The sequence below is a fragment of the Quercus lobata genome, chromosome 9 (assembly GCF_001633185.2).
Source record: "Quercus lobata isolate SW786 chromosome 9, ValleyOak3.0 Primary Assembly, whole genome shotgun sequence".
Classification (NCBI taxonomy): Eukaryota; Viridiplantae; Streptophyta; class Magnoliopsida; order Fagales; family Fagaceae; genus Quercus; species Quercus lobata.
Genome location: NC_044912.1, coordinates 16,942,587 through 16,953,916, shown reverse-complemented (window position 1 = coordinate 16,953,916; position 11,330 = coordinate 16,942,587). Strand labels below are relative to the sequence as shown.

At 34.5% G+C, this 11,330-nt stretch overlaps 1 protein-coding gene across 3 annotated transcripts; it reads right to left on the bottom strand.

Annotated features, from left to right (window-relative positions):
• Window positions 1–2,123: 2,123 nt before the first annotated feature.
• LOC115960291 (pyridoxine/pyridoxamine 5'-phosphate oxidase 1, chloroplastic) lies at window positions 2,124–11,300 on the bottom strand. 3 transcript variants are annotated; one of them, XM_031079101.1, is made up of 14 exons: window positions 10,937–11,300; window positions 10,661–10,846; window positions 10,523–10,561; window positions 10,180–10,347; window positions 9,985–10,090; window positions 9,502–9,668; window positions 8,986–9,228; window positions 8,679–8,767; window positions 7,303–7,353; window positions 7,116–7,206; window positions 5,067–5,171; window positions 4,133–4,203; window positions 3,545–3,665; window positions 2,124–2,484 (listed from the first exon to the last, which is right to left on the bottom strand). In XM_031079101.1, the coding sequence occupies exons 1-13, from the start codon at window positions 11,090–11,092 to the stop codon at window positions 3,548–3,550; spliced, it is 1,590 nt and encodes a 529-aa protein (XP_030934961.1). In that variant the 5' UTR covers window positions 11,093–11,300; the 3' UTR covers window positions 2,124–2,484; window positions 3,545–3,547. The 3 variants fall into 3 exon arrangements, with proteins under 3 accessions (XP_030934961.1, XP_030934960.1, XP_030934962.1); XM_031079100.1 differs by having other exon boundaries at window positions 3,570–3,665; window positions 10,937–11,295; XM_031079102.1 differs by lacking the exon at window positions 7,303–7,353 and having other exon boundaries at window positions 3,570–3,665; window positions 10,937–11,299.
• Window positions 11,301–11,330: the final 30 nt, after the last annotated feature.

The following is an 11,330-nucleotide window of genomic DNA, read 5'->3' as shown; positions in this document are numbered from 1 at the left end:
AGGGATTTGATCAAATCTAGTTAACTAAATCACAAAAAAATGGTAATCTAATTGGCATACATGAAAGCTACGAGAAGAAGTGAAAAAAATTGAAAAAGATGGAAATGGAATAAAGGATAAGATTGTTAATAAGATCCTCAGCTTTTGGTACTGCTAAAATCAGTATAAAGATATATTCGTGAAAGTGATTTCATGCATAATACAAACGCATTTTAGCAAATAGGACAATCGCTCGTTAGGGACGTGGCCACTTGAACACCAAATTGGGAAGTTGGGTCAACATCCAACAACGGTTGTTCATAGAGACACTTGGAAGAGTAATACTTTCTAGGGTCAATGATCTTTTTAATCTCTTGAAATTCAATATGCTTTCATACCTGAGAGTTTGATCAAATAGCTATGCCCACTTGACACTTGTGGAATATATTAAAAATCATATAAAAAACAAAATAGAGGGTGAGGCTCCAATGCTATGAGAAAGGATCGTAGGCCTTTTTAGATCCATGATTTGAAAGAGAGAGCTTGAAGGAATCTACTAATCATTTCTCCTTTAGAACTATAAAAATTCCGCCACATCTAGTCCTTCTTGGATCATTTTTTTTTTTTTTTTTTTTTTAATGGGTGATGCGTACAAACAGTGACATTGAATTTTCACATTTTATGCATCTAAAAATTCTTTGATATTCCACTCATTGAGGAGGAAAACCCACCCTTACAAGAGAAAGTGGGGTGGTCACCTTGCATCAAATTTGGCCTTTCAGATAAAGAAAAGAAAAGAAAAAATTTAAAGTAGTGTTTCAGGTTTCAGGTTTCAGCTTCAGCACTGGTCAAAGAAGCTTGAAAAGAATTTCCTGATTTTTTTTTTTTCTTGTGGAGCCCATTTTAGTCATGATTGACATACGCTCTTTCTACATAACCAAACATTAATATCAAGAAGCATCCACATAAAAGAAAGAAAACTCCAAGCTTGAAGACAAGCCTCCACCAAACTTCAAAGAGAAAGAAAGTAAAGTTAATCCTGATAAGGGAGATCATCCTCTCAATCTGTCTCTTTCAACCCCACCACCAAAACAAAAAAAAGGAGAGAGAAGACCTTTTTACATATATCCATTCAAATTAGTAGTCAAATATATATGCACTACAATCACACAAAGTGTCAATCATAATTTTATAGTTTATCAACAAACAACTATCTAAATATGAAGTTAAACAATGATTTTTTTTTTATGAATGTGATAAGACTTAAAATCTATGACATGTTTCATGATAATTACTCTTTCCCATTAGGCGTTAATGGATTTCTTATTCAAGTCTCTTATTTCTGCCAAAGCCCGGTTGAGGAAGAATTGCGGGGAGTAAAACAAAAAAAAATATGTTGATTCTCTCCCACAACCGGCCAAAAAGGGAAGGGCCTTAATCCCTAAGGTAGCAGGAAAATTCTACCTTTCCGGTCATTCTAGATACAATTTTAAAATATTAGATTTTCTATTATTTAAATCAGCGGGATTTGAACCCAAATCCATTGTTCAAGGGCAAAAGACTTTTATTAGTTAAGCTAACTAAAACTCATAACAAGAAAATTCTTGATCCATTAGCTTATAAAGCAACCTACCATTAGTAGATAGCTCGTAAGAAAGCTTTTGTCTTTAATAAAACTACTACCAACCAATGGCTGTGTTCAATGGATGGACAGCAACAGGACGGACGCAGAGCTCATAATACTCAAATCTTCAAGAAGCGGATTTTGAAAAAGTTTATCTTACAATCATGCAAAACAAATAGTGGAATTGCTTTACAAGTAAAGATATGCCAAGTTGAAATACGTTTGAATTGAGCTATAATAATTGTCATCTACCTAGACAAGACTTAGGGGAACAGATGTAGAGGAAAAAAAAAAACAACAGGAATATGATGATACAAGTATAGACGCAATACGGAGTAGAATTATTAAAAAGACTTGTCATGTTGTGCTTCAGAGTTGATTCTACCAGCACAAATTATTAAAAAGTGAGTCTTCCAGCACATATGATTCCCTATACAAAAAACCATTTAGGAGATATTACTCCCAAGCATAGATCATAAGACAACTAGAACAGTGGCAACACCAACCAAATATTTGGCAGTATTTTCAAAACATTGATCCACAGATCCATTTTATTACCCAGAAGCAGTCCCACAATAAAGTAGACCTTACACAATAAAGATTTGTAGACCCTGCATAGAAGATTCATGGCATTACAACTGAGGTAATTATACTTTAAAGATGACAAGATATGTAAGAATCCATCTGTGTGATTTGTTCAAAAGCTTTCCTCTACAGATTATGCATTAGTCTAATCACTCTTGGATATACATGTACGCTCACAAAGTCGTGGTTCATCACCTACAGTTGCTTTGAATGAAGATTGAACTTATAGTCAAGGAGCCAACCGCTCAATTTTCCACACTTGTTGTCCATTGATTTCATGAGGAGAATACTGCAACCTGTCAGGAAGACATAACAATAATAAGGATGAGACATGTAAAAGAATCCATTTAAGTTTCTAAGGAATCATTCATTAAAAAAAAAGTTTCAATGGACTCTTTGAGATACATTTTGAAATATATGAAACACATCGCTTTTGTACAATTTGTGCTTGAACTGCCGCAAGCATGAGTTCCATGTATCAAAGGTAAAAGAAGCAATAAGTAAATAGGACATGACACAGATATTGTGAGTGGAATCCATGAAGCTCAAATCCAAAACTTTATGCAGAAATTTGGAATCCATCATGTTCATTGGCCCCTTAGTTGGGTTTCCAAGACTATAGGAAACATATACATGACCCTATGTTACCTAAGACATGGATTGTATGGGTACATGAAACGTGGTACACATTATTGCAATTTTTTAACGATGGGTTTGCTTATATACAACTTATATATTATATATATACATAACATTAGAAATTAAAATTAATAAGAAAGTTACTTATCAAAAAAAAAAAAAATTGATAAGAAAGTCCTCTCAAGCTATCATATTTGTAATTTTAGCTTGATTCCATCCAAGGACCTTATAACAAATGTAAAATATTAATGTCACATTAACTATTGTCAGAATGAAAGAAAAGAAACTTTCGGATAATGAAAGATGGTGTATTGGAACAGATCTCAACTGAGTGATTTGGAATGCAGTTTATGAGGGTAGCAGTGTATTACGATAACTCTGACATTACATTTAGTTTTGATCACCAGATTCACCACTAGACCCAGAATCACATCTACCCTTAAGATGGACAAAATATTTTGGTCTGAGGCTCTATGATCAAACCATGAAATAATATCAATCAACAAAATTCACTGACAGGTTATGGATCCAAGACAAACCCAATTTGGATTTTAGAATTTATACGACAGATCAGTGTAATTCTACTCAAACCTCTATAAAAGGTGCAGTTCCAGGATATATGAACCCAAATTAAACCAAATTTGGCCCAAACCAGCTCCATTCATGCGTTGCAGGCCCATCACAGAAATTGTAGCAAGAAAATGGAATAAAAACCACCTTTCATAAATGGGATGAAAACCACCTGTCATGCAAGCGAGACTTCTGTCCTTGCCAAAACTCAAACAGCTCTGGTTTAAGCCTATATCCTCCCCAGTGTTTAGGTTTTGGAATCAAACTTCTGCAGAGACAAAATGAAAATAAATAAATAACAAGAAGATTCTTATTTCAAATTTCTCTTAACAAAAACAAGAAGATTTTTATTTCAAATTTCTCCCATGGTAGTTTTATATTTAGGACAGTTCTCTCTTAGGTAGTTGTGGGTGGGGAAAGTACTTAATATTATGACATTTGTGCTGAACTCTCAAAGGTTTAATCCAATGAAGGTTGGAAATTTATTGCAAAAATTTTCACTTTTGGTACATGGCATACACTTCTATTCAGAACCAGACAAGGGACCACCATCTGAAGTTAATTCAATGACATAGCATACATTTGTGATCAAGTGTCTCTAACAGAATGCTTGCACAATCGAAATTGTCAAAAGTAAAAATTAAAATCCAACAACTTACCCTCCTTCAACACCACCACCCCCTGCTCGGTATGTGGCAAAAATTAAAGTGGGGAAAAAAAAACAAAGAAACTTACCCATCAGAAAAATTTTCCTCCAGTTCTTTATATTGTTGGTGTAGAACATGCCTTCCAGGCACTACGGTGCTCTGAAGAAAGCAAGATGATGATCTCATAAGTTAAAGCAAACATGTTTTCAATATCCGTGGGAGAAAAATAAATCTTGCAGTCAACTAAATTCAGAAGAAAGGCAAATAAAATGCTCTAATTCTTAAAGAATTTTAAGTTTCTCAAATAACTCTCTCCATCCAAATTTAATTACTTTGAAACTCTTACAGCATTACCATCTTAAGTCAATAAGATACCCACTAATCTTTTTTTCTTTTTCTTTCTTTCTTGTTAGCAAATTACTCATGCACCCAATGGGTCTTGAATCCACAATCTCACCTTCCATCCTATTATAGAAGGGAAGGAGGTGATATTAGAAATTCTTAGAACATCACCTCCTTGACCCATTTTTTTTTCCCTCTTCATATATGTTTGAGTTTTAATTCTTTTATGATACCTACTTTATACAGTTTTTCAACAACACTTTATACCATTACAACAACCATCTTCTGTAACTTTGTAATAATTCCAGATCTTAAGTAATGTAAAAAGGAAATTGAAGAAACATATTAATATAATAAAGAATAACAGAAGAAGAAGAAGAAGAAGAAGAATTATGCTACAACTTGTTGATCTTCTCTGTTCCACATAAAAGGTTGTTTGAAGTTTTGTTTTGATTGTTTGTTCGTTTGTTTTTTTACCACACATTATAATTATTGTACATAATTGAAATGTTTAAAGTCACCTATCAAAAAAACATAGTTGAAATGTTTAAAGTCTCTAAAATTACTGCAAAATCTATGCAACAATCTTTTTCCATGAAAAAATGAATTTGCACAAGCTTCATGTGTACAGTAAAGCTAGTATTCAATATCAATAATGATAAATATACAGTGAAATAAACCTGCTTGCTAACTATTGCTCCAATCTGACTTCCTCGAGGACGGCTATGAAAGTACTGCTCAGATTCCTCATCAGAAACTTTCTGCACAGATCCTTCCACTCTTACCTAGAAATTAAACTTTATTAAATCTGGTCTTCATCCAGGAATACTAATAAGGAATTTTCTTCATAGGGCAAATGTTATGCATTGAAACACGGCAGCTCGGTAAAGGTCAAGTTACATTGTCTAAAGATCTAGTATAAATGTCCCATACTGATCTGCAATGTTCTTTCAGAATTACCAAATAGATGTACTTAACCGTAAGCATTCACTAGGAAAACTTCAAATATTAACTAATTGCAAAAGTGCAATGATCATAATTCATATAATTAGGGTGATGCAAGGCACTAGGCAGCGCACCCAAATCTCTCAGATGGTGAGACACATTCCTGTAAATTAACCCTCAGCCCCACTCTACTACTACAAGAGTTAGGCCATTTTGTAGTGATACTTTGGGTTAAGTAATGTGTTTGAGCTTGGTGAGAGAGTGCAATTAAGTGTGTGTGTGTGTGTGTGTTTTTAACAGTTAGTTTGTTTCTAAAAAAAAAAATCCTCAGGTCTGTAGATTTGCTTGAGCCTGAGCATAATGCTCTAATTATCAGTCATTTGCCAATTTAGTAAGCTGTTTTTTTAAATAAGTATATCTTAACAATCGAGTTTTCTCACCTTTTCAGGTGTACATACATATATTAATCATGGGGAACATACACAATCCGTCTAGTCTAGAAACACTCATGCAGTTGCTGCAATGCCTGTTAGAATGATGTGACGCTGGCACCATGTTTTGGATGCTTAAAATCTCTCTCTCTCTCTCTCTCTCTCAGTAAGTCACTCTGTTTGATACAAATCCACCATTTGAGGTTGATAATAAAAAATAAAAAATAAAATACTCAACAATCAGAGCACCAAATTGAATCAATGCCCAACTGTTGAGGCTTTAAATGACCCAAGAAAAACCAGCTGGAGTGCTGGAAAGCCAGTACTATCCCATGCAGACTCCTGCATTGCTCTTTGGCACTGATCCAAATTCTAGCCCCAAATAACAAGGTAAGTTCACAGTACATGATATTCCACAAATAAGGACTATAATATTTTCTAAAATCAAGGAGCATCCTAGGAACTCTACAGATCGTTAAGTGGATAATTTTTGCAGGAGGGTTAACCAAATTGCATCAAAGTAAACTAAATATCAACAATAACCATTATGGTAAAAAGAAGCCTGTGAAGGATAAGTAAATTGCTACAAGGAATAAAGCTACTACCAATTTTAAGATGAAAGTCTTACAAATTGACATGACAATGAATGTGATTGGTTACATATCCAAAAAATTTTAAAAAAAAAATCTAATCAGTGTCACATCAACAATATGATAAATAAATATCTTTATTTCTTTTTTCTACTTTGTGGCTAAAAGTTAACACATCAGCTTGTAAGGCATATGTGATAAAATTTGCAATGTCCCTAGTAATCTAGCATCACTCTATAAGGAATTGGTGGATGAGCAAACTGTGAAAGCTTGAGTCTGTATTCCCTTCATAGACTTTTGACAATACGTTCCGAAATAGGGGCCATATTTCCAGAATTGACTAGACTTTGCTTCAAGTCCCATTTGTCTATTTCCAAGTGTCTCAAGAAGATTATATGATATATTAATCCAGGTCAATTCAGGCTGAAGTTACTCTACTGGTGTTCAGCATCATGTAAATATCATACTACTTTGCATGAGTTGTGAAAATATAATAATCTGTCTCATCAAATTTCTGAGTAAAAACAGTTCTATTTTTTTATTTTTTCATAGTTTAATAGTTGGGTGTTGGGGGATTTGAACCCTGAATATCTTCATTGGAAACACTTGGAGATACTATTTGAGCTACAAGGTTCGTGGTGAGTAAAAAAAAATTCTACAGATTGTTATAACTAATGATTAATTATCACACGTCTTTAGCTAATGGGAAGTGGTAAATTTAAACATTTTATTTTTTATTCTAAACACTGAGTAGTACAATTACCTGACGATTAAGACCATCCCAATAGAAAAGCAGTGATGCGTGGGGATTATCAGATAAGTCATGTGCCTTTCGACTGTCATAATTGGTGTACCTGCATATAGTGACAGCAGAAGATAAGAAAAGAACAATCAATTTAAGGAAAAAATTGTCAACTGTATGAACTACTAAAACAGTAACAGATACAAACCAGACAAAACCATCCTTATCAACTCCTTTTAGCAATACTATTCGTGATGACCTAAAGCAGAAAGTAAGATGAAGTGGAGTAATTAGAAAATGTCAAAAAGTTCCATATATATAATTTCAAAAATTCATATAAATATTAAAAAGGATAAACATGCTGATAATCATCAAATCACCATATCAACTACTATAGAGACATCCAAGGACACTGGTGATATTATGTATATAGGGACGGTGTATTAATGAGTTCAAGTCATACCTAGTATAACTTTTACTAATATTTCATCACTAAATAACTTTATATTGGATATGTTTTTTTGACAAATCCACCATTAGATTAAATGTCTTTCTATAACCTCCATGATTGCAAAATATCAAGATGGTCAATGACCAATAACTATCTAATTCATAAAAATGTTTAAATATGTAGCTTTTGGTTTTTCAAACTATACTAACTTTGCATGTGTCTATGCTTATTGTCATATATTTTGTTCCCAGCCAGTCCTAAACTCGGGAAAAGGGGCTATAGATTGATGGCCACCTTAAAATTTAGTTACTCTATTATAAATGGACCACTACAGATACTTGGGGCACCCTCTACTAGTGATGCACTACATTGGATATGAGTTCGGATATAATAGAATGGAGAAAAAGAATTAAGAATACATATGACTGACCTTGACTAATCTATTAAGGATCCATAATCAAGCCCAAAAGATTTGGGACTAAGACATGAATTTATGGATCTAATAGTAAATAGCATCCAATTAATATGAAATTTGGAGTGTACATTAAGAACAAAAAGAACATATAACCAATAATTAGATTAACAAAATATTGATCTAATTAAAATTTATTTAAGTGGTGTAATATTAATAAAAATTTACACATGAACAAAACAAAAAATGATTAGGCAAGAAGACCTATAATAAAGCAGCACACAAATTGAGCTTTTCCTTCACTAAGGGGGGGGGGGGGGGGGTAAATTTTTGAAGGTTCAGAACCAAAGTCCTTCATTTCAAAGGCCTAGAAAGCAACTCCAAAGTGAAAATTTAACTGGCTGTTATGCATAAATGGATATCTGAGCTTCCCCTGTTAAGAAGGGTGCTGCTTTTGTCATCTTCAAAATACAGGAACCTATTATGGACAACATATAAAAAAATTGCGAACTATTATGGGGGCTGAATCAACCAAATCACACATTAACACAACATAATAACATATTTCTTAATATCTGTGCAAGCATGTTGAATTATAATGGAAACCAGTGTTGAATTTGACACATTTTATAACTTTGAAGTATTAAGATTTAGGTTCCCATGTAAATCAAATGGTCACTTTTCAACAGGAAGTGAAAAAAACAAAGGAAGTGAGTATTACGGTTTTCCATCCTTCCCAACAGTTGACAATGCCATAGCATTTGGTTCCTTCAAGCTAGCAGCCACTGCATCATCAAACCATTTGCAAAACTGCAAGATAACTAACAGCCTATTAATGATATGATAGATGGCCATTAGTTGATGTTGCTTTCTGAAACAAGGATTTTGCTATTGATTGTGACAAATTACGGCCAATAAAAAAGGTCTCATGTATAAACCTTAAAATTCACTATTCAGCTCAAATGCATGAAGACAAAAGTAGATTATAATATATATGATCAGTGATACAGTTTTGATATAATTAATACCTGATCAATTGGATCTGCCTCCACTTGTTCCTCGAGGAGTTCTGGGGAAATATAATTCTCTCTAAGAGCTGATATATCAATTTTTGGAGGCTTTCCAATTCGGACACACATGGAAGTGCCAGGATATGGTGGAAGACGAAGCTTATACTTATCTGCAATAGATGGTGGGACAAATCTACCACCTAGAAAGTGCTGTGGACCACAAAACTTCTTCGCACACAACTTTGGAGCAGTCAAAGAAACCTAGAAAATACCAAAGTTGCATTTCTCAGTATATTCAATGTGTATGTGTGAGCACACATGTTCATGTAACATATTTCACTTTTTTTTTCACAACTTGCTAAGGTGATGAGTTGTGAGCGATGGACAATCACTTACTTGGACCCACTATCGACATCACTTCTAGTTATTACCACTCACAACTTGTCACTTAAGCAAGTTGTGAATAAGTTCTATCTCTAGACTTTCTCATATACACACACACACACACAATTGAGATTTCCGTTAGAAACATACCAACATGTCAGGTTTAATGCCTTCACCACCAATGTCTCCTTCTTCAACATGCCACCCAGACGGAATGTCTATAGAGACAATAACAGGGGATTTTTGGTGTGTTTGATCATGATCTCGTAAAGAAACCAGTCTTTGGATAAGATCACCAAAAGGTGGCCTTGGGGTGCCTAAAGGAATTAAAAACTACTTGAGTTCGATAACACAATATTAGACGAGAAGTTTCCAATCAAACACGATTACCATCATCAGCCCTCAATCATTTACCAATGAAACCTAAAATATCAGAGATAAGCGATGCAACAATAACTTGTTGAGTTGAGCTTTTTTAAAGAAGTATTATACTATTATTAACTTGTCAAAGACATAGGAAAGTGAAATTCAATACGATTGCCTAGTCGTAAATAATAAAATAACATCCAATGCAGAGTACCCGTATAAGCATAAAAGTTAGAAAACACTTAAAAAAGAAAACGAGCTAATTACCATGGAATGAGAATCCAAACATTGCATCAACTAGAATGTCAAAGTCCTTTGATAAGTCCAAAGGAAGATCTTCAACTGACAAGAAAGGGACTGACAGTGATTCGAGCTACAAAATTGACAAAATCAAATAAGATAGTTTCCAACAAAATATATAATCAATTCTCCATGAAAAAGAAAAGGTAGAGCCATCTATACCTGAGTGACCAAACCAGAATAAAGAGGCTTGGGAGTACGCTTTGGATAACAAACAGACGGTTTGTATCCAAAGTGATAAAGATGTCGAGCAGCCACGAGTCCATCACCACCATTGTTCCCAGGACCGCAAATTGCGAGCACACGTTTATACTCACTCGGTTTGTAAACCTAAAATCGAAAACAAAACAAAATTGGATTTTCACGTTTCTAAAGAAGAGCCCTTTGGACTCACCTCTAACTAGTAAACAAAGCAAAGGCAAAATTGGATTTTCACAGAGACAAATCATCAAACAATTTGAATGCAATTGCAAGCCTGAATATATTCCTAACACAAACACATTACCTCTGCTATGGATGCAGCTACGCTTAAGCCAGCCAATTCCTAAACATCATAAACAAACAAAATTAAATTGAAAAATGTGAAAATGACAAAAAGGCAAAGAAGAATTGAATTATGAGTGAGTGAGTGATTGTGCTTGACCATAAGCTGATCGACGCTAAACCCGAGAGGACCCATGAGGATCTCATCGATCTCGGCGGCTTCACGTTGCGTGAGATAAGATATAGAGTCTGGGTTTTGAATTTGAACCGCTCTGTCTGCCATCTTTGCACTGGGCTTTGTACAAAATGCACGAATTGAAAGACTCGGAATTGGAGTGAGAAATGCCTAGACAGAAAGAAAGAAATAGAGTGAGTCAGTTGGTAGTTAAAATGTTAGTTATAGAGAGAGAAAGTGTAGAGAGAGAGAGAGGATTACCGGGGAGAGTTTATTATTGGAGAGAGCGTTGTGGTGGAAAGAGCGAGAAGGTTTCAGAACGTTGGAGTTAAAAATGAGAGGGAGTGAGGATTGGTGAGTACCGAGGAATAGGCATGTCATGATGGTTCGGCTTTTGCGTGCCAACGATGACCACATGGTTTTTCATGTATGTATACGTACGATGGTGGTAGTAGATTTTGTTTTATGAGTTGGGTTTGTGTTTATACTAACTTTTTTTGCATCTCTAATCTCGAATGGGAGGATAGGGTGAGATGTCAGAAATGGTTGATGCTCTGTTTTTTTGTTTAAATTCAGTAGTGAATAGTCAGGGCAGTCCAATATAAAAATGGGTTATTTTGATGTGTCTCCTGTTTTTGTTGCCTGCCTCTATCAC